General features: G+C 42.1%; 2 protein-coding genes across 7 annotated transcripts in view; one reads left to right on the plus strand and one right to left on the minus strand.

Annotated features, from left to right (window-relative positions):
- The window catches only part of agap1 (ArfGAP with GTPase domain, ankyrin repeat and PH domain 1), a 229,765-nt gene extending 212,942 nt beyond the window's left edge, over positions 1–16,823 (plus strand). For all 6 annotated transcript variants that reach the window (XM_061924155.2, XM_061924154.2, XM_061924157.2 and 3 more), the window contains 2 exons: positions 15,470–15,725; positions 15,803–16,823. In XM_061924155.2, coding sequence (XP_061780139.1) covers positions 15,470–15,725; positions 15,803–16,012 — 466 coding nt within the window. In that variant the 3' untranslated portion in view covers positions 16,013–16,823. The remainder of the gene's footprint in view (positions 1–15,469; positions 15,726–15,802) is intronic.
- Positions 16,824–20,413: 3,590 nt separating this feature from the next.
- Positions 20,414–21,956, minus strand: gbx2 (gastrulation brain homeobox 2). Its single transcript, XM_061923497.2, has 2 exons — positions 21,433–21,956; positions 20,414–21,359 (listed from the first exon to the last, which is right to left on the minus strand). The coding sequence occupies exons 1-2, from the start codon at positions 21,797–21,799 to the stop codon at positions 20,827–20,829; spliced, it is 900 nt and encodes a 299-aa protein (XP_061779481.1). The 5' UTR covers positions 21,800–21,956; the 3' UTR covers positions 20,414–20,826.
- Between the last annotated feature and the right edge of the window lie 2,288 nt (positions 21,957–24,244).

Genomic DNA, 24,244 nt, shown 5'->3' on the forward strand with positions numbered 1-24,244 from the left:
GTCGCTTCACACTCTGCTGCGAACCGATCCAGCGAGAGCTGAAGATCCTGGCCAGATGAAGCCATCAGGACCACATCATCTGCAAAAAGCAGAGACCTAATCCTGCAGCCACCAAACCAGATCCCCTCAACGCCTTGACCTCGCCTAGAAATTCTGTCCATAAAAGTTCAGAACAGAATGGGTGACAAAGGGCAGCCTTGGCGGAGTCCAACCCTCCCTGGAAACGTGTCCGACTTACTGCCGGCAATGCGGACCAAGCTCTGACACTGATCATACAGGGAGCGGACCGCCAAAATCAGACAGTCCGATACCCCATACTCTCTGAGCACTCCCCACAGGACTTCCCGAGGGACACGGTCAAATGCCTTCTCCAAGTCCACAAAACACATGTAGACTGGTTGGGCAAACTCCCATGCACCCTCAAGGACCCTGCCCAGAGTATAGAGCTGGTCCACAGTTCCACGACCAGGACGAAAACCACACTGTTCCTCCTGAATCCGAGGTTCGACTATCCGGCGTAGCCTCCTCTCCAGTACACCTGAATAGACCTTACCGGGAAGGCTGAGGAGTGTGATCCCACGATAGTTAGAACACACCCTCCGGTTCCCCTTCTTAAAGAGAGGAACCACCACCATACCATTCTATTTTTTTTTTTATTGCGAATTGCGATGCATCTAAAAATCTATTATTTCCCCCGCCTCTAGATCCAAATGTTGGTGATCACCATTCAACACTAATAAGATCATTTCACCCACTTCAATTTAAGATGAGATGGCATCAATCATGTTGGTTCACAAAGAAAGAAAGTTAATCCAAACAAGTGCTCCACTTAGTGTGGAGACTTTGTCAAATGGCTTTCTCTACAACTTGGGGAGAGAGCCTAAAAGTGAGCAGTAATAATGGTGGTTAAAGAAGGCTGGGGTATCATAATCGTAACGGCCCACACTTGACAGATGCAAAGCCAGTAATAATTCAGAGCAGCTCTGGGGAAGAATATCAGATCAGTAGTAATGCACCCAAGACCGACATCTACGGATTTGAATCCGACCTGCTGCTTTTAATGTGAGGTGGGGTGCAGGTGCAAAGACACGATGGTGGGATTGGACTCAGGGGACATGATGGAGCTGGCCAGGAGAATGATGCAGGCAGGGGGGGGGTCCACATCGTAAGATAATTGCCCCCCAGGGCCAGAGCAAGAGGGGCCGTGTTCTGTGATCATAACACTGATTGGACTGCTGTCATTCTACACCCTCACATTGCCGCCAATCAACTTCATTTAGTCGACAGGGAGTTCAATACGTTCAGCTAGGAAGTTGCCCAAGAAAAAACAATAAGTTGTGTTCTAAAAAAAATGCTTTGACATAATAAACTTATTGAGTTGTGTTTGACCCAGACCTACGCCGCCTGCCCTAATCCTCCTGCCATTATGCACAGCCCCTGCAGATTGGCGGCGGCCTCTTGGCCTGCATTAGACGCAGCACACACACACACACACACACACACACACACACACACACACACACACACACACACACACACACACACACACACACTGGCACAGAGAAGCTTTCTGACAGGCCGGCCAGTGCAAATGTTGGCAAATAATTGGACCTAGATTGTAATTCGTCCTTGATTAAATGAGTCCTAATAGACATTATTTTTTACATGACTGCCTCGCTGCCGCCCGCAGCCGCGTCCTCCAACTCGCCTAATGAGCCCTCCAATTTACTATTGACATTAAACCGGCTGACACGAGCCAATCAGCTTCCCTTCATGGTCGGTCATCAGCGAGAGGTTCCGCTAATGTGCACTAAATGCACATTTTGTATGCCTGAGTCATCAGAACATCCTGTCTCTCTGCCTCTTGTTAAGTAAATAAGGCTCGCTCCATGCGTGACTCCGGCATGCTTGGCGGGGGCGCGGTCCGAGAGCGGAATGGCGTTATGAATATGTACGCCGCCGGTAAGCATCCTCCCACCCCGTGGCTGAAAGAAAGTCATATTGGCTGGGGGTGAGGAGGTTGGAGTTTGTGGATAATATGTTTGGATTGAATGAGTTCAAGCACGACTGATATACATTTCAAATCTTTTTATTTGGCCATTTCACTACTGATGTACATTTCAAAATTATTTTTTTTGCCCATTTCCCTCATGGGTCACTGTTACCAGAGGTGGGTAGAGTAGCCAGAAATTGTACTCAAGTAAGAGTACTGTTACTTTAGAGATTTATTACTCAAGTAAAAGTAAGGAGTAGTCACCCAAATATTTACTTGAGTAAAAGTAAAAAGTATGTTGTGAAAAAACTACTCAAGTACTGAGTAACTGATGAGTAACATACACACTCATATCATATATATATATATATACATACATACATACATATACATTGATATATACAATATATAATTTATAAGTATTTATTTTGCTGTTTTTGTTTACATGTTAAAGGTGTTTTAATGAATATACATGCATGTTTAACATATAGATTCCTTTCTTTAATGAAGACTAGAATATAAGTTGGTGTATTACCTGATTCTGATGACTTGCATTGATTGTAATCAGACAGTAGTGATGATAACGTCCACGTTTTCAAATGGAGGAGAAGAAAAGTTCCTCCTTTCTGTCCAATACCACATGAAAGTGGTGGGTTTTTGGCATCCTATTTGTCCAGCTTCCATATTCGTTTTTATACACTTTACAAGAAATATATTGGCGTCAAACTCCGTAGCTTGCTAGCTTGTTTGCGCTGGCTTTCGGAGACTCTTGTTTTGAAAGCGCAGGCGCGATGGCGCGGCACTTTTATTGTGAAGACAGGAACGTCCTCATGTGCGGTCAGTCTTGAGGCTTTTGACGGTACGGTTGAAATAAAACAAGTATCTTTTTTCCCTCACACTTTTGATTGATTGATTGGAACTTTTATTAGTAGATTGCACAGTACAGTACATATTCCGTACAATTGACCACTAAATGGTAACACCCCCATAAGTTTTTCAACTTGTTTAAGTCAGGTCATGTGACCGCCTGGCTCTGTTTGATTGGTCCAACGTCACCAGTGACTGCATCTGATTGGTGGAACGAAGTGAAACGTCACCAGTAAGGCAGGCACTTTGAAGGTCTGTCTGACAGACCAAAACAAACAAAGCGTGCATTAACAGATCGATAAAAATTAGTAGCGAGTAGCGAGCTGAATGTAGATAAAAGTAGCGGAGTAAAAGTAGCGTTCCTTCTCTATAAATATACTTAAGTAAAAGTAAAAGTATGTTGCATTAAAACTACTCTTAGAAGTACAATTTATCCCAAAAGTTACTCAAGTAGATGTAACGGAGTAAATGTAGCACGTTACTACCCACCTCTGACTGTTACCAAGGAAACGTGTCTCACGTGCTTTGTTAGCCAGCATTTCAAACAAGTTGTTCAAAAATGTCAAATGTGACTGACTTGACGGCAGCGATTAAACATAAATAGTTGTCGTAGCATTTAAAACATCATTGATGGTGCACATGTGACTTCACTATAGGGGTGTAACGGTACACAAACATTTCGGTTCGGTACGTTCATTTTCGGTACAGTAAGAAAACAACAAAGTATACATTTTTTGGTTATTTATTTACCAAATTTGCAAAATCTTCCACCAAAAATATTTGTCTTAGTGTAATATTTGATGTGAAGTAATGGGAACCTTGGATAGGTCAATAATTCATAATAACATTGATTTTGATTCAATATTATGTTTTGAGCAATGACAGTTTGAAAGAAAAAAAAAACAGCTTTGTTTTATTAGTCAACATTGCAACTTTTTCTAAATTACATTTTACCGTTAAGCTTTTTTATTTTACTTTTCTTATGTTTTTGTTTATTTGAATAGTATTTTTAGAATGTGCCGTGGGCCTTTAAAACATTAACTGTGGGCCGCAAACTTTTGACACCCCTGCTATAGATAATAAAAAATTAAATGTGATAAATCTATAGATAAAAAGCAGATTGCGCGTTTATCATAACTCTCTCTCTCTCTCTCTGTCTCTGCCCCTCCCTCACCAATGCTGCTGTTTGTTTTGTTTTTAACCCCTTCTTAACCCTGAACGTACATTGAAAATACACGCAACCCTAACTCAAAATGCCGGACATTTGAGGCATTTAAGAAACTCCGCCCTGACAGCTCCGCAAAAGAGGACGTATGGTCAGTCTATCCTAGCCCGTTAGCTGCTAGCATGCCGTGTGTTGTGCCTCGGTGTGCATTGTTTACACAACGTGCGTTACACTACTTAATATGTCCGTGTGGAAACTCGTTCGGTACACCTCCGAACCGAACCGACACGCCCGTAGCGAAACGGTTCAATACAAATACACGTACTGTTACACCCCTACTTCACTATCATATTTTTTTTTTATTTGGATTTTTTTGTCTAAATACCCATGTTTAATTACCCAATATCCTCATTTTCAGAAGACTGGAGCACAGCTCAGCTGGACCATACAATGGACATGTCCCATTGCTTTGGCTCATTTAGACTTTTCATTCCATTTTTCCCTATCTCATTTGCATGGTTAACCCCTTCACTGCTGTCTAGTCTAGTCGCATGGATGACTCCAACCCCCCCCCCTCGACTTCCTTTAATTATCTGTGCCTATCGAAGGGCACCTAATGACCGTCCAGCAAAGGCTAATAGATTTCAGCCTCTTCTCCGCGTTCTTTGTCTCCACTTTTTTCCCTACAAGGGGAATCCATTTGCTGCAGGTTGTCCGCATCAGCAGAACATTCAGAGGCTCACCTTGTGACAAAAAGTGTAAGGTGGTGATTCATCTTGACTGCACATTAGCTCGGCAGTTAGCTGATGCTCTTATCCATCTATTAATCTATTAATTAGAGGGCTAATTAGGCCAGAAGAGGAGCCACTGACACCATGTCACTCTTAACCCTGTTTCATACCGCTCATTACCTCTGACACACACACACACACACACACACACACACACACACACACACACACACACCACCCAGACTGTAATTAATGATCGCATTGTACAGAAAACCGTTAGCTCGTTCATCTCAGGTTGTAGCTTTTTTCCGGTGGCACCCTTATGTTGTGTTGATACGTGTAAGGCTTTTATGTTGTGTTGATACGTGTAAGGCTTTTATGTTGTGTTGATACGTGTAAGGCTTTTACTTGGATAGAATAAAAGCAGTTAGAGTACAAGTGTCTTTCCCAATAGAAACCTTCAGTGGATGCAGGAATGAACTAGCGGTGACATTTAGTAGAGAGCTTACTTACTTGTCTGGCGAGATTTATTTCATCCATCCATCCATCCATCCATCTTCTTCCGCTTATCCGAGGTCGGGTCGCGGGGGCAGCAGCCTAAGCAGGGAAGCCCAGACTTCCCTCTCCCCAGCCACTTCGTCCAGCTCTTCCTGTGGGACCCCGAGGCGTTCCCAGGCCAGCCGGGAGACATAGTCTTCCCAACGTGTCCTGGGTCTTCCCCGCGGCCTCCTACCGGTCGGACGTGCCCTAAACACCTCCCTAGGGAGGCGTTCGGGTGGCATCCTGACCAGATGCCCGAACCACCTCATCTGGCTCCTCTCCATGTGGAGGAGCAGCGGCTTTACTTTGAGCTCCCCCCGGATGGCAGAGCTTCTCACCCTATCTCTAAGGGAGAGCCCCGCCACCCGGCGGAGGAAACTCATTTCTGCCGCTTGTACCCGTGATCTTGTCCTTTCGGTCATAACCCAAAGCTCATGACCATAGGTGAGGATGGGAACGTAGATCGACCGGTAAATTGAGAGCTTTGCCTTCCGGCTCAGCTCCTTCTTCACCACAACAGATCGATACAGCGTCCGCATTACTGAAGACGCCGCACCGATCCGCCTGTCAATCTCACGATCCACTCTTCACTCACTCGTGAACAAGACTCCGAGGTACTTGAACTCCTCCACTTGGGGCAAGATCTCCTCCCCAACCCGCAGATGGCACTCCACCCTTTTCCGGGCGAGAACCATGGACTCAGACTTGGAGGTGCTGATTCTCATCCCAGTCGCTTCACACTCGGCTGAGAACCGATCCAGTGAGAGCTGAAGATCCTGGCCAGATGAAGCCATCAGGACCACATCATCTGCAAAAAGCAGAGACCTAATCCTGCAGCCACCAAACCAGATCCCCTCAACGCCTTGACTGCGCCTAGAAATTCTGTCCATAAAAGTTATGAACAGGATCGGTGACAAAGGGCAGCCTTGGCGGAGTCCAACCCTCACTGGAAACGTGTCCGACTTACTGCCGGCAATGCGGACCAAGCTCTGACACTGATCATACAGGGAGCGGACTGCCACAATCAGACAGTCCGATACCCCATACTCTCTGAGCACTCCCCACAGGACTTCCCGAGGGACACGGTCGAATGCCTTCTCCAAGTCCACAAAACACATGTAGACTGGTTGGGCAAACTCCCATGCACCCTCAAGGACCCTGCCGAGAGTATAGAGCTGGTCCACAGTTCCACGACCAGGACGAAAACCACACTGTTCCTCCTGAATCCGAGGTTCGACTATCCGGCGTAGCCTCCTCTCCAGTACACCCGAATAGACCTTACCGGGAAGGCTGAGGAGTGTGATCCCACGATAGTTGGAACACACCCTCCGGTTCCCCTTCTTAAAGAGAGGAACCACCACCCAAGTCTGCCAATCCAGATGTACCGCCCCCGATGTCCACGCGATGCTGCAGAGTCTTGTCAACCAAGACAGCCCCACAACATCCAGAGCCTTAAGGAACTCCGGGCGGATCTCATCTACCCCTGGGGCCTTGCCACCGAGGAGCTTTTTATTATTTATTTTATTATTAGATTTATTTCATGATTTAATAAATGAAGTACATACATTTTTCAATGGCAACATGTTCAATTTAATCAGAATCTGTTCACAGCAAGTTCTTTATACATACGGTACTCGATAGAGAAGAAGCCATGGTAGCACAAAAAAAAAAGGCCCTCGTCCGCTTTGTGCTGGACTTCAACTCATGAAGTCCATAAGCAGCAGTCATGTGACTCTTCCAATGCACGACTCAAAGTGAAGAGAAGACGCCATGACCAAAGTACAAGATCGGAATAGCCAGAAGTGAAAACGTATGAAACATACAATGTCTGCAGGAACTATTTGTTACTAGCCAGTAGAGATGCGCGGATAGGCAGTTATTTCATCCGCAACCGCATCACAAAAGTCGTCATCCATCCGCCATCCACCCAACCAACATTTTATTAAAACCACACCCGCCCGCCATCCGCCAGTTGTTATATATCTAATATAGACGATGCAAGCATATTAGTGCGGTTATAAAGCTTTTGCCTGTTAAAGAAAGGAGACTGATCCAATGCAGCAGAGACATTCAATGTGTGATAATATTATTTATCATTATTATAATATTATTGTCATTTCCATTAAGAAAGTGTTGACTGTTGTTGCCAATGCCCCAATCGTTCCTCACACTTTGTGTGCGCAGTTGCAGCAAGCAGAACGAGGCTTTTAAGAAGTTAAAAAAATGTTTTAGAAAGACTAGGCCTATATTTTCGTTAGGTAAACATTTTTTTCTGAATTTATTTCAATGAATATTAACTTGTTAACGTTATAATGCTCAAATAGGGACGAGGGCGGGGTGCACAGTGAAACAGTGAACAATTTTGCGACAAAGATGAACCTTTATTGATTGATCTGCAGCCATGACAAAATATCAGACAATCTCCATTGTCAACGACAGGCAGGAAAATAAAGATGAACACATAGCCTATGTTGTAGGCATAGGCTCATACGTTTTTAAGTTGAAATAAAAAAAAATTAAAAAAAATGTGCCTCATAAGCCTTAGGCTGTCAATCACGCGCACAAACTTAAATTATACAATAACATATGTATGTCATCTCTATTTAAACAAAAAATGATTAAATAAATAATAATAATAACAAATTACCTGCAACTTATTGGCCAAGGCAAATAGCTGAAGGGGGGAAATCAAACCCATCAGACTGCACTTTATCATCAAACTTGAATTATAATGACAATAGACGGTCGCGACAAACAAAGCAGGCTAAATATCCTTACATTGTCGCCAATCGGAGATGCGCTTCACTTGAAAGCGAGGCCAAATAATTATTCACACATAGTAGTATATCTCCAATAGAAAAAAACCACAATAAACAACGCAATTGCCTTAATTCCTTTGCATTGTAGTGCGCCCAAACAACACGTAACCATCAAAATTATTCAGCTGACCGAACTCAATATAGGTTAGACATGGGCTTATTTGGTATAGCCTATAGGTAACGTAGACTAATTCCTTTAACATATGAAGTGAAGTGAATTGTATTTATATAGCGCTTTTCTCTAGTGACTCAAAGCACTTTTACATAGTGAAACCCAATATCTAAGTTACATTTAAACCAGTGTGGGTGGCACTGGGAGCAGGTGGGTAAAGTGTCTTGCCCAAGGACACAACGGCAGTGACTAGGATGGCGGAAGCGGGGATCGAACCTGGAACCCTCAAGTTGCTGGCACGGCCACTCTACCAACCGAGCTATACCGCCCCATATATACAACCGTATGTCTACTTACTTTTTTTTTTGTTAGCACTATGCAGGAATAAAATGGCATCTACAGTGCCAGGATTCATGCAAGCGCGCCTGGCCTCTAAAATGCGCCCTGCTGCGCAGAAGGAGCGCTCACTTGCGCCACTTGTTGCTGGGACGCATAGGATTCTCTTGGCAAGGTGTTGTAGTCGTGGGAATGATTGTCCTTGTTTCCCCCAAAAGGAAAGTAGATTTTCCTCTGCTGATCCGTCGAGATGCAAGTTTGTAGAGGAATAATCCTCTACTTCATCAACAAGCACAGGTGTATCCTCCTCCCATTCTGTGAAGTCAATCCTTATCTTTTTCAGCTCCACCTAAAGGACCGATAAAATCTATACGTTTTTCATATGTGGGTAACAACATTTAACTATGTATATATATTTCCGAAATGGTTCAACTGCAACCCACCCGCATCTATTTAAAATCTATTTTTTTCGTCATGTCACCCGCCCGACCCGCGGATTATCCGCGGACTCCGCGGTTGTGTCCGCAAACCGCGCATCTCTACTAGCCAGTGTACTCAACATTATCTCAATTAAGTGTTTGGATAAGAAACATTGAAAAAGCTATAAAACATGGATGTAATTGGTGATTGCAGTGCGGCAGTAAAGAACTGCAGATGAGAGTAAAACTAGTTCTTCTCAGGGCATTCAATCCATCGCAACTGGACTGCTTTGTCTTAGAAGATGTTTTCTCATCCAAGTAGTCTTCATCAGTTCATGCTCGCAGACTAAGATTGATCAGATCTCGTCTGAACGGAAGAAGTGAAACGTCTTCTAAGACAAAGCAAACAATCCAGTCCCTGAGATCCAAGGAGAGTAAAAGTAGTTATGTTTGTTGGCTAGCGATAGCAATTTGAAAAAGTTTAGCAACTAAGGTTAGGTATCATTTAATTTAGCCTATCTGAAGAAAAACAAGTAAGACTAATGTGTTTGTGAAATCAGGATCGTTTAGTTACAATATAATGTTAAGCAGTCTGTATGTTTTTACTCACTGCTTCTACAGGAATGTATGCTTCCAATAGTATCCAGTATGCTTCCAATAGTATCCAGTATGCTTCCAATAGTATCCAGTATGCTTCCAATAGTATCCAGTATGCTTCCAATAGTATCCAGTATGCTTCCAATAGTATCCAGTATGCTTCCAATAGTATCCAGTATGCTTCCAATAGTATCCAGTATGCTTCCAATAGTATCCAGTATGCTTCCAATAGTATCCAGTATGCTTCCAATAGTATCCAGTATGCTTCCAATAGTATCTACTATGCTTCCAATAGTATCCAGTATGCTTCCAATAGTATCCAGTATGCTTCCAATAGTATCCAGTATGCTTCCAATAGTATCTACTATGCTTCCAATAGTATCCAGTATGCTTCCAATAGTATCCAGTATGCTTCCAATAGTATCCAGTATGCTTCCAATAGTATCCAGTATGCTTCCAATAGTATCCAGTATGCTTCCAATAGTATCCAGTATGCTTCCAATAGTATCCAGTATGCTTCCAATAGTATCCAGTATGCTTCCAATAGTATCTACTATGCTTCCAATAGTATCCAGTATGCTTCCAATAGTATCCAGTATGCTTCCAATAGTATCCAGTATGCTTCCAATAGTATCCAGTATGCTTCCAATAGTATCCAGTATGCTTCCAATAGTATCCAGTATGTTTCCAATAGTATCCAGTATGTTTCCAATAGTATCCAGTATGCTTCCAATAGTATCCAGTATCCTTCCAATAGTATCCAGTATGCTTCCAATAGTATCCAGTATGCTTCCAATAGTATCCAGTATGCTTCCAATAGTATCCAGTATGCTTCCAATAGTATCCAGTATGAAATGCTTTCTCTCTACCGCTCAAAAGCTTCTTCAAAATGTACTCTTGTCTTACTTCCTGCTTTGTCTAATGGCTTTTAGGGGGCTAGTTTCTCTTGACTTGTTTGTCTGGACCTCCCAGAGTGTGCAGACACAACTAGTCGTCAGCCATGTGTGTTGTTTCTCTGACACACTTTTTGTGTACTTACTTGCACTCTACACTATTGATTGTGATGTGATTGTGATTATGATGTGATGTGATGTGATGTGATTGTGATGTGATTGTGATTGTGATGTGATTGTGATGTGATGTGATTGTGATGTGATGTGATGTGATTGTGATGTGATTGTGATGTGATTGTGATGTGATGTGATTGTGATGTGATGTGATTGTGATGTGATGTGATTGTGATGTGATGTGATTGTGATGTGATGTGATTGTGATGTGATGTGATTGTGATGTGATGTGATTGTGATGTGATGTGATGTGATTGTGATGTGATTGTGATGTGATGTGATTGTGATTGTGATGTGATGTGATTGTGATGTGATTGTGATTATGATGTGATGTGATGTGATTGTGATGTGATGTGATTGTGATGTGATGTGATTGTGATGTGATGTGATTGTGATGTGATGTGATTGTGATGTGATGTGATTGTGATGTGATGTGATTGTGATGTGATGTGATTGTGATGTGATTGTGATGTGGATGTGATTGTGGTTGTGATGTGATTGGGATGTGATTGTGATTGTGATGTGATGTGATTGTGATGTGATTGTTATGTGATGTGATGTGATTGTGATGTGATTGTGATGTGATTGTGATGTGATGTGATTGTGATGTGATTGTGATTGTGATGTGATGTGATTGTGATGTGATTGTGATGTGATGTGATTGTGATGTGATTGTGATGTGATTGTGATGTGATGTGATTGTGATGTGATTGTGATTGTGATGTGATTATGTGATGTGATTGTGATGTGATTGTGATGTGATGTGATTATGATGTGATTGTGATGTAATGTGATTGTGATGTGATTGTGATGTGATGTGATGTGATTGTGATGTGATGTGATTGTGATGTGATTGTGATGTGATGTGATTGTGATGTGATTGTGATGTGATGTGATTGTGATTGTGATGTGATTGTGATGTGATGTGATTGTGATGTGATTGTGATGTGATGTGATTGTGATGTGATTGTGATGTGATGTGATTGTGATTGTGATGTGATTGTGATGTGATGTGATTGTGATGTGATTGTGATGTGATGTGATTGTGATGTGATTGTGATGTGATGTGATGTGATTGTGATGTGATTGTGATGTGATGTGATTGTGATTGTGATGTGATGTGATGTGATGTGATTGTGATGTGGATGTGATGTGATGTGATTGTGATGTGATTGTGATTGTGATGTGATGTGATTGTGATGTGATTGTGATGTGATTGTGATGTGATTGTGATGTGATGTGATTGTGATTGTGACGTGATTGTGATGTGATTGTGATTGTGATGCACAGCCAGTAATTATAAAATGAATTATTGGAATTCAGTTTTCTTCAAGGAAATATTCTTTCTTTTCTTCCATGGGAAAAAGAATTGAAGTGAATTATAGAAGTTCCTATTTGATCCATACAAGTTCTGACTGACTGCTACAAATCAATATTTGATGTAGTTTATAGAATTGATCAAGCAAGTGAGAAATAAGCTAATAAATGATTTCAATCACCAAACTTCTTTTCCACATCTGGAGTTGCTATTATCTCCCCAAAATCAGTTCAAGCAGAATGACATCAATTTAGTGTGTAATTATGCTAATTAGCTCGCTGTGATGACCAGTGTGTGTGTGTGTGTGTGTGTGTGTGTGTGTGTGTGTGTGTGTGTGTGTGTGTGTGTGTGTGTGTGTGTGTGTGTGTGTGTGTGTGTGTGTGTGTGTGTGTGTGTGTGTGTGTGTGTGTGTGTGTGTGTGTGTGTGTGTGTGTGTGTGTGTGTGTTGGAGGTCAAGGATGGATGACCTCTTGACCCTGAGGGAGCAGACAAATGACCTTTGAGTTTAGACAGGAAACTGTGCTGCGTGCAGGTAAACATACCTGCACTAAGGAACAACGTTTACACACTCACACTCGCACACACACACACATACACACAAAGTGGGCACTGAGAAAAGAAATGTGAAAAAGCAATGTGTGTGTAATGTGTGTGTAATGTGTGTGTAACTACAAACTGTCTGCTTGCTGAGCCATCAAGCTGAGAGATACTTAATAAATAGTAAACAATAGAAAATAATAAAGAAGAGATATTGTAAAAATGCTGTAAATTCATAAAGTGGGTGTTTGTGTCTCCTGGGTGTTGTACAGTATTTTTATCATTCATTTAAATTAAATTACACACACATTTTACCCCTCTGGGCCTATCCCCGTGTGTGTGTGTGTGTGTGTGTGTGTGTGTGGGTGTGTGTGTGTGTGTGTGTGTGTGTGTGTGTGTGTGTGGGTGTGTGTGTGTGTGTGTGTGTGTGTGCGCCTTCTCACCCATACTCATGTTTAATTATCTACCCAGCATGCCTCAGTGCGGGAAAACAGCGCTGTGCCTAATGGGATGTGAAAAGAGACACACATTAGCACACAGAAATATGAGGCTGTGCATTCACAACACACACACACACACACACACACACACACTTCTTGTGGTTAATTAGTGCAATTAGCCTCTCCACTGTCGTGAGCTGTGTTTTCAAGACTCGTTAGTTAGTGATGATGAAGTCACTGTGTACACACACACACACACACACACACACACACACACACACACACACACACACACACACACACACATGGCAACAAAGAAGTTGGGGAAGACATACACTTCTTGGATGCAGTGGCCTTGGGTTTCCCCTAGAAGAGACTGGGACCCCTTTGAGCACACACACACACACATAAACACACACTCACACACACACACACACACACACAGGTTATTTGGAATGGGGAGCAAGTAAAGTGTGTGTTCATGACTTGTGGTGACCACACCTTTCTACAGGTTGTGGAGACATAAAAAGGTGAAAGTGTGTGAAATGTCCTCTGGCCAGTTAGCTCACACACGTCTTTAATTCTCTGCATTGATGAAGTCATCTTCTTACTGGGAAAAAGACTTGATATGCTTCATGGGGACCACATTGAAATCATTCTGCATCATTCACACACATTTGTACGTGACTACTGAGGACCATTTAAAAAAAGTTGAAATGAAATATGACATGATGCAAATGTCTCACACTCAAAATGACTTTGACATCTTCACATTGGATCTGACTATCATTTAAAAAGGTTTCCCTTTAGGGGACCAGTTGTTTTGTCCCCATGCCGTCAGAGGTGACTGTGGAAACAGAGCCATGTCCCCATTAAGTAGAACTAAGGCTGAAACGACGCGTCGACGTCATCGGTTACGTAAATACGTCGACGCCGTTTTTGTGCGTCGGCGCGTCGCATATTTACGTCACACTACTGTCATGGCGGAGCGCAAAGCAGACGATGCGAGCGAGGGGAAAAAAGCACGCCAAAAGTCGTCAAAAGTGTGGGAGTATTTCAATAAACGGCCTAATAATGTTGTTGTATGCACACTGTGTCGAGCGGAAATGGCCTATCATAGCAGCACAACGGCTATGAACGAACATTTGAAAAGAAAACCCCCGACAGCGTTCTTGCCATCACCATCAACAAGTCAATCGTCCGCGTGCGTATACGTTGTCATCATTACACAAAAACATGAATGTGTCATTTGTATCTGCGTTGTAAATTCATAAACTAAAGCACCGTTTCGCTCTGAGAGGCGCGTTTGGCGTGCCTGTTCAGTGTTTACAAAGACGCGCTCCTCTTTAACGCTGTGGAGAGGCGGCGGCGGCGAGCGAGCGGCGAGGCGGGGCGCGCCGGGAGCGACGCCGCATTCGTGCCCAGGTGCGCGATCCGCGCAGTTGGAAGAGAAAAGACTTTGTGTAAAATTAAAAGATTGTAAACCTGGCAAAGCCGTCTGGCGTTCAGTCTGTCGGTCCTGAAAGAACCCCACGGCACAAGACGTGTCACAAACGCTAACGTTAATTAGTTGTGCAAATACCTTTTACAACATTAACAGTTACATATACTATGTACAAACCAACAATTAACTTTCACTTTAATCATACTATCATTGTTGTGTTATTAAGCAAAATAAGCAATACTTTTACTTTTGTTGAAATGTTTACACTGTACACTTTTTTGTATTGGATGTTTAGCTTTATTTTTGCACATTTTAGCAAATAAGCAATACTTTTACTTTTGTTGAAATGTTTACAGAATATTTCCGTTTTGCACTTTTTTGTATTGGATGTTTATCTTTATTTTTGCACATTTTAAAGCAAAATAAGCAATACTTTTACTTTTGAAATGCTTATACTATTCCAGAATATTAAGATTTGCACTGGATGTTTACTTTTATATTTGCACATTAAAAAGCAAATAAGCTACTTTTAATTTTGTTAAATGTTAAAAGTTTTAAATGTTTACATTGTTACAGAATATTTTGTCATGTTGTTGTCAATGTTGACTGAGTGGCCATACTTTTTTTTTTGTAAATAAAAGCCATGCCTTTTGAAAAAACTGGCCTACATTTATTTTTTCCTCTTCATTTTAAATAAAAAAAAATAATCGGTAAAAGGAAAAATAATCTATAGATTAATCGAAAAAATAATCTATAGATTAACCGATTAATCGAAAAAATAATCTATAGATTAATCGATAGAAAAATAATCGTTAGCTGCAGCCCTAAGTAGAACAGACACACACACACACTCACACACAAGGGATGTTATGTACCCCCCCCAAATAAGAATGCTAATGACACTGCAATGGAATTGAACCTTCAATGCATCTTATTTGACATCTCTCTCTCTCTCTCTCTCTCTCTCTCTCTCTCTCTCTCTCTCTCTCTCTCTCTCTCTCTCTCTCTCTCTCTCTCTCTCTCTCTCTCTCTCTCTCTCTCTCTCTCTCTCTCTCTCTCTCTCTCTCTCTCTCTCGCCCGGCAGGGAGGAACGTGAGCGCTGGATCCGGGCCAAGTACGAGCAGCGTCTCTTCCTGGCGTCGCTGCCGTGCACGGAGCTGTCGCTGGGCCAGCAGCTGCTGCGTGCCACGGTGGAAGAGGACCTACGCGGCGTGGTGCTGCTGCTCGCCCACGGCTCCCGGCAGCAGGTGAACGAGACGTGCGGCGAGGGCGACGGACGCAACGCGCTCCACCTGGGCTGCCGCAAAGGCAACGTGGTCGTCACGCAGCTTCTGATCTGGGTGGGAGGCCGCTTTTCCGTTCAAGGGGTTTTATTTTGAAAGGTCGGCGCCCTAACTCTCTCTCTCCTCTCCTGCAGTACGGCGTGGACCTGATGGCGAGGGACGCCCACGGCAACAGCGCCATGGCGTACGCTCGGCAGGCCAACAGCCAGGAGTGTGTGGACATGTTGGCGCAGTACGGCTGTCCCGACGAACGCTACCCGCTCATGGCCACGCCCAACTTGTCACGCCGCAACACCAACCGCAACAACAGCTGCAGCAGCGCAGGGAGCTCCGCCTTTATTTGACTTACTTCTTACCTGTCAGACTGCTGGGACCAGGTGACAAGAGTGCACACCTGACCTGGGACCAGGTGACAAGAGTGCACACCTGACCTGGGACCAGGTGACAAGAGTGCACACCTGACCTGGGACCAGGTGACAAGAGTGCACACCTGACCTGGGACCAGGTGACAAGAGTGCATGCTAGCTCACTTTCACATTTCACACTACAAGACCAGTTGGTTCTCAGGCAATGTCACTTTCCCGCCAAAACATATCACTTCCTGTGCAACACACACTGTGCTTCTTCTTCTTCTTCTTTATTGTTGAGCAGGTCATGTGACTTTCACGCCCGTGTTAAATATGACAAACATGTGAAAGATGAAGTTAGTCAATCAGGGACACGGAGCGACGTGCTAGAACAGGACTGCAGGCCACGCCCCCCCCCCCCACCATCAGTACATGTGCAATATTGACCTGATGCTAACTGGCACAGGCTAAGTCTGCACCAACACAATACCAATATTTTAAAAACGTATTTTCTGATGCGTTTCGTCCTCCAGTTCAGTGTTTGAGTCCGTAGAAACATTCTCTTTATTTCAAGTCCTCGCACATTTTTTGTTTTTATTAAAGAAATAACATTGATATTATTATCTTAGTAGCTATTACACTAAATTGCTGTGACAGCTGGAGTCAAGAATATGTTGACTGACATCTTCTCTTAATTCAATCTTTATTTTCATGACTACCGTATTTTTCGGAGTATAAGTCGCACCGGCCGAAAATGCATAATAAAGAAGGGAAAAAACATATATAAGTCGCACTGGAGTATAAGTCCCATTGGCCGAAAATGCATAATAAAGAATGAAATAAACATATATAAGTCGCACTGGAGTATAAGTCGCATTTTTGGGGGAAATGTATTTGATAAAAGCCAACAGCAAGAATAGACATTTGAAAGGCAATTTCAAATAAATGAAGAATAGTGAACAACAGGCTGAATAAGTGTACGTTATATGAGGCATAAATAACCAACTGGTATGTTAACGTAACATATTATGGTAAGAGTCATTCAAATAACTATAACATATAGAACATGCTATACAATCTGTCACTCCTAATCGCTAAATCCCATGAAATCTTATACGTCTAGTCTCTTACGTGAATGAGATCAATAATATTATTGGATATTTTACGCTAATAATTTCACACATAAGTCGCTCCTGAGTATAAGTCGCACCAAACTATGAAAAAAACTGCCACTTATAGTCCGAAAAATACGGTATTTACATTGTAGATTGTCAGATCAAAAACTGTGAATGAACACATGTGGAGTTATGAACTTAATAACAAAATAACTGAAAACATGTTTTATATTCTAGTTCCTTCAAAATAGCCACCCTCTTATTACTGCTTTGCGCAGTCTTGGCATTCTCTCCATGAGCTTCAAGCACACCTGTGAAGTGAAAACCATTTCAGGTGACTACCTCTTGAAGCTCGTGGAGAGAATGCCAAGAGTGTGCAAAGCAGTAATCAGAGCAAAGGGTGGCTATTTTGAAGAAACTAGAATATGTTTTCAGTTATTTCACCTTTTAACTCCACATGTGTTCATTCATAGTTTTGATGTGGCAATCTACAATGTAAATAGTCATGAAAATAAAGAAAAGAGAAGGTGTGTCCAAACATGTCGGCCTGTACCGTACCATACTGTACTGTACTGTGCATGGAAAGGTTTCAGCGTAGTGAAGAATATCAAAGTGGTCCAGTCTATTGTTTTTTTTTTTGTACCTCAAAAAGTGAGGACAGCCATGATTTAAAGCTTATTTAAGAACAATAATGAAGTTATTGATTTCCCGGTGCTGGTGAATGTTTTTATGTGTTCCTTCAATTTCAGTTGGTTGGAGAATATGTGGTGTTGGTGCGGACGTGGCCTCAGAAAGCCTGGCAGGACTGAACTGTCTGCACATTTCACATGAATATCCTTCTTTACGTCCTGGTGAAATCAAAAGGGAAATTGTATCTTCAAGTGTTTTCGAACGAGGAAGTCTTCTGCTACACGAGGAAGGACTTTTGTCTCTTTCTCTGTAAATACTTAGTTTTGTGCTGACAACCCCCGTGAAGGTTGCTCTCATTTATCCACAACTTCCAACCTGCAAACTAATATTATTGTTATTTATTCATGCGCTTCTACTTTAGGTTCAAAATGTCTCACGAGACTTGTTTGAATGGTGGAATTGTTTTAGTGGACACTTTGGGTTGCTAAATAGTCCTCCATATCTCGTAGATCTGACTGAACGTTCTGTTTTTCCTCTTTCCTCGCACTCCTTCATCACTCTCAACTTGTCCACATGATCTCTACAAATATGATTTTATTTTGTGTTTTTTTACAACTGTTTAATTTATGACAGAAATGCACTAAATTCACGTAGCTTTATTATTTAGCTGTATTGGCTTCTGCAGCTTTTACATGTTGATATTAGTGAATAAGGGGGGGTGTCCAAAGTGTGGCCTGGGGGCCATTTGGAGCATGTAGCTTTTTTTTTTTAATTGGCCAACGACTCCTTCTTTAAATACCATTACAACAACATGTTTTTTATCGTAAAAAATAAAGAGTAAAAAGGTGTAATTTAAGATGTAATATACACAACTTCTTAGTTGAACCCCCCTGCTCTGACTTGTGTGCGCCTATTTCAATTGAAATGCAGACTTGTGCTATTTCTACGTTGCCACACATATAAAAAGTATGTTTTTTTTCCCTCCATTGAATTATTTGCTGCGTGGTCCAGCATCCAGGACCCCTCATACTGTACGTGCGTTATGTAAAAATCCATCCATGTTTTCCTATTCTGATTGAGACACGTATTGATGTTGTGCTTCTAATTATTAGTATTATCTTTATTATTTAGTTGGATGTACAGTAAGATAATACAGAGTCTTCTAAGGTAACGTGTCTCTTTTCAATAAAGAATGATGCTTCATAAAAGAAACATTTTGTGTGTTTATTTATTCCATCACAGTATCTTTCAACATGTGTGATTAAATGAATTGACCCCGGGGTCAGGGGTGTCCACGCTGGGGCCCTTTTTATTTATTTTAACTTCCAGCTTATTTTGTATTGCACCTCAGCTTATTGAAAAACAAACTATTTCAGTATTCATTAAATACTTTGTCAGATTTAACACTAAATGACTTGTCACCCATATTAAATAGTTTAGGGAACTTGACTAAATGTATGTTTATACGGCGGGCAGGTGGTGTTCTTTTAGAGGATGACTTTCATTCATCAGCCTCCTCTGACCTCCTGACTTCAATACAAGTTGCACCAAAAAAAGATCTATTAGGATGTACAGTAACACTTACTAGATAAACATTTAATTGTGTTCCTCTATTGGTGTCAATGAAACTTAAATTGAAGTCCAAATGTCGTGCTGATAAATAGCATCTAATTGATGAAGTAGATTATTATTTGCATTTTAGTAAAAAAAAAAAATCTGAACACTTAATTATATTATGTTTTAGGAGACATTCAGCCTTTAATTTACAAATAAGCACACTGACGTTACTGCAATTAATTGTTAGGCCTAAAAAATGTAGACACTTTAAATTATTTTGTTTAAATTTGGTTGAAATCGTGGAATTTTCCACGGTTGCAAATTGAAGCTTTAAAGTGTTCCAGTGTCCTTGAACGCGGCATTTCACTCTGAATGACACGTGACAAACTAAAACGCAAAAAAATGATCAATTAAATGTTGGAGGATTAAAAGTACAAAAGCCCTTAAATCGATATCTTTGTTAAAAACATTTAAAGTGATTTAGTTAGCCCTTTTTTTTCTTCATATTTAATACTTTATATTTGTATTTGCTTTCGTTTTCTTTTTCGCTTTGACTTTTGTGTGAATTATAAATGTTTGTTGTTCAATTCAAAAATAAATGAAAAAAAGTCACTTCCGCACCTGACTAAAAGCAGAAATAACTTTCACTTCAGCGCTCCTTCCTCAGGTGAGCTCTTTTCAAGCCAAACGGGTCATTTTGCAGCTTTTGGTCACATCCGGAATTTAAATTTTAATTTACGAGACGACCGGAAGTTAAATCTTAATTATTACCCGGATGTATGTTTGCTAAAATATATATTTTTTATTTATATTTTGCTAACATTAATTATTTACTCTTTATTCGTTATTTAACTGTATTCAGACAAAATGACAATAATAAATACAGACAGAAATAAGGGGCCGACATTTATATTTTTGACAAGCATTATCGAACAAAATAAACATTTACAATTAGTTTGATTATTTGTCCTAAAATGTACTGACTTTCATGTAATAATATTCGTTAATTTTAATTATTCGTTAAATTTGGAGGTCTCGAAAGAAGATTTTAAATGTTGAAAGTGAATAAAGAAAAAGAGAGTTCGCGTCTGTTTGAGTGTTTAATTGACACATAATTAATTATTTGAAACTTGAATGAAATGAAACTAGCAGCACGTGTGGACTCGAAGAAGGCAAAACGAAAGCAAACATTTCATATCCGAAGAGAAGAAAAAAAAATAAAAAACTTTCGTTATTTCCTGACGTTCTCGTTAGAAATGCTCTCTTCTTCATCTTCATCTTCATCACAGCTCGAGGCCGAGGCCGGAAGTTGAGTGTTTTTGACGTTTTGCGTCAACAATTATTCGAACTCAAATTGTCACTGATGTGTTTTTTAATCAGAGACGGAATAAAATGTACATTTCTTGACGTTTGAGCGTCGCGGCCTGTTTTTGTTGGACGAATCAAGTCAGTGAGAGTTTGTTTGATTTCCGGTGACGGGCCGCGCGCCTAAGGTCGGCTCTGTTGCGCCTAAGGTCGGCTCTGCTCCAGCTGCTGGTGTTGGCTCCTGATGGCGAAGCGGCTGACGTGCACCGGGATGGGAACCACGATCTTGGGGTTCCGCGACGGCTCCCCGGACTTGTTGTTGACGTTGCCGGCTTTCACGCGTTTCCACTTGGCGCGCCGGTTCTGGAACCAGATCTTGACCTGCACCTCGCTGAGCTTGAGCGCATGCGCGATGTGCGAGCGCTCGGTGAGTGACAGGTACTTCTTGCAGTGGAACTCCTTCTCCAGCTCCAGCAGCTGCTCGCTGGTGAAGGCGGTGCGCCGCCGCCGGTTCTTGCCGCCGCCGCCGGCGCCGGTGGCGGGGCAAGCGGACGCCGCGCCGCCCGAGCCGTGGCCGTGCGGCGCGTCTTCGAGCGGCGCCGCCGCCGCGTCCTCCCCCCGCTGGGCCGCGTTGTCGTCCGAGCTGTAGTCCGCGTCGCTGTCCATGGAGAAGATGTCGTCCCTGCGCGCGCACTCCTCTTCGACGTCCTGCTGGCCGGCAGTCACGTGACCCCGCGCTGACAATTAAGTGCAACACAAGTTGATTAAAACACACACACAAAAAAAATCACATCATCTCCACTTTGCTACCTGTGGCGGAGTTCCCGCGCTCCTTTCCCGCCAGCGCGCTCTCCGCGTGCTTCCGGCCCGCGTCCTCCTGCTGCTGCTGCTGCTGCTGGCCGGGCGAGAAGCCCCCGGGGAGCGAGGCCATCAGCGTGGAAGTGAGCGCCAGGCCGGAGCAGAAGCCGTGGGCGTGCGGGTGTCCGGCGGGGAGAGCCGGCGGCGGCTGCAGCACCACGGAGCGGTAGGGCATGAACATGGGGTAGCCGCTGTACACCAAGTGTCCCGGGCCGGGCGGCGGAGGCCCCCCGATCAGAGAGTCGATGCTGAAGGCGCTGCTGCTGCTGCCGAGTGGCCGCTGCATCACCGCGAAGGGCGGGCCGGACGCGGCACTCATATGACCGACACTTGGAGCCCGCAGCTGGACGCGGGGGAAGGAGCCCCGGATGTCTCTCTGGAGCCTGACACTTTAAACCCGCAGGACGCGGGGGAAGGAGCCCCGGAGGTCTCACTGGAGCCTGACGCATTCCATCCGAGCCTCTCCCGCCGAGAAGAAGTCCTCCAACACCTTTGACTTTTCCAATTGCGCTCCTCCAGCTTTAATTCACATGCTCCGCCCCTCACGGACCCCGCCCCTCCTCGACAAACACCGCCCGCTGATTGGTTAAGCGGGATTACGTAACAACTCGGCTTCCCCCTGCCGGACGAATGACGTCACAGAGCCTAAAATCTATCTTTTTTCTTCTTCTTCTTTTTTTAAAATGTATTTATTTCAGGCAACGACATAAAAAAAAGTACAAATTTGACAACACATAATAATATAAATGAATATAGTGCAAAAGGTCATGTATAGTATGTAATCAGGGCCGGCCCGTGGCATAGGCCGTATATAGGCAAATGCTAAGGGCGCCGTCCATCAGGGGGCGCCACGCCAGTGCCACAAATGTTGGAGAAAAAAAAAAAAAAAAAGAAGAAGTTGGTACTATTATTTCTAAATACAAAAAATAATCCCACGTTAATTAAAATGCAAAGTAAAGCCTATTTAATAGAAATATTATTTGTTACAACATTACACCCCCCCCCCCCCGCCCCCTCCCTTCCCGTATCATGACTCTTTTTGGACGTCACCACATCAAAAAATCAACACAAGATGTCAAAACGGCCAAAACTGTCAGGTGCCCAGGGAAGAAAAAAGAGAAAAGAAGAGGAGTAGAAACGAGAAAAGACAGAAGTAGCAGGTAGGTAACGTTAGCCTACATGAAATTATTTGTCTGTTACAGAATGTGATAGTAACCTGGCTTTTTAGCATTAAGCTAATGTTGCATGATTCGGCAATTGCTAATCAATAAATAGCTAGTTCTGTTTTAACGTCGGGTTAATATTGTGGAGGGGGCTAAATTGTCATGGAAAATAATAATGTAACGTTAGGTAATTACAGTACTCCCACTTTACATTCCTCAGGGACATTTCTTTCTTTCTTAAGTTTATTTGGAACATGAACACACTTACATCATAATACATCACACAATTTCACATCATTTCATTTTACATCATGCCCGAAAAGGAGTAGGAAGAAGCAAAGCTTATTTAATCCTACCCCTTTCCCACTTCAAAGCGTTTACAAATATATAGAATCATTTACTGACCTTTTTATATAATAAAATAACATCTATGAATTAGTATACAACAGTTTTGTAATATGTAATTAATTAATTAATTCAGTCATTATTAACATACTGAGATGAAGAATATCTTATTTTCAATAAGGTTGAAAGTATTTCTCATAATTCTTCTTCTTTGTACTCTGTAAGCACTATTATTTTGAACAACCTCTTAAACTGGATCGTATCAGTACAATTTTTAACTTCTTTACTTAATCCATTCCATCATTTAATTCCACATACTGATATGCTAAAAGTTCTAAGTGTTGTACGTGCATATAAATGTTTGTATTAGATCTTTTAAGCAGGTGTTTTTTGTTTACATTGTTATTGCCTTCTGGTTAGCTAATGTTTGCCCTGCAGGTAATAGTCACTTTTCCACCCCTTTATATATTAGGTATAGTTGTAAGTAAAAAAAAAAAAAGGTCAAAGACAAAGCTATTCGGGTTCTTGTGAGTATATACACTTCACTGCCGATGTGGGGGGGCGCCACCTAAAATCTTGCCTAGGGCGCCAGATTGGTTAGGGCCGGGCCTGTATGTAATGCATGATTGTCCAGTTTTGCCTGAAAGGGAGTGGGAAGAAGATCATTTATTTAATCCCACCACCAGTTCTCCATTCAGTGATTATTCACATGACTTTCACTCTTACTTTGTTCAAGGATTATAATACACATGTTGTATCATAGTGGCATTACCACAGGTAACAATCATTATTACACTGTAACAATCATTTGTATCAACAATGTAGGAATCATGAATATACCAACAATGGTAATAGACAACATAGCAATAATGGTAATAGACAACATAGCAATAATGGTAATAGACAACGTAGCAATAATGGTAATAGACAACATAGCAATAATGGTAATAGACAAAATAACAATAATGGTAAGTAAACATTGAGCACATGTTAACACTTTGAGACTTTGTACAGCAGCAGGTCAAATTAAAGACCCTCATCTCTATATTTGAACCAGACCCCATGTTTGTATAATAGTTTAAATGGATGAATAGTTTGGCATTGCTTGTGTTGTAAGTCCAGTTTGTTCCATAGTTTTACTCCGCATACAGACACACAAAAAACGTTAATCTTGTTTGGCTTACGCATTCATCCTGGACAATATTCATGACAAATGTGTGCTTTGTTTTAAAGATGTGCTTTTTGGTTTTACACTG

The sequence above is a fragment of the Nerophis lumbriciformis genome, linkage group LG28, assembly GCF_033978685.3.
Source record: "Nerophis lumbriciformis linkage group LG28, RoL_Nlum_v2.1, whole genome shotgun sequence".
NCBI classification, from domain to species: Eukaryota; Metazoa; Chordata; class Actinopteri; order Syngnathiformes; family Syngnathidae; genus Nerophis; species Nerophis lumbriciformis.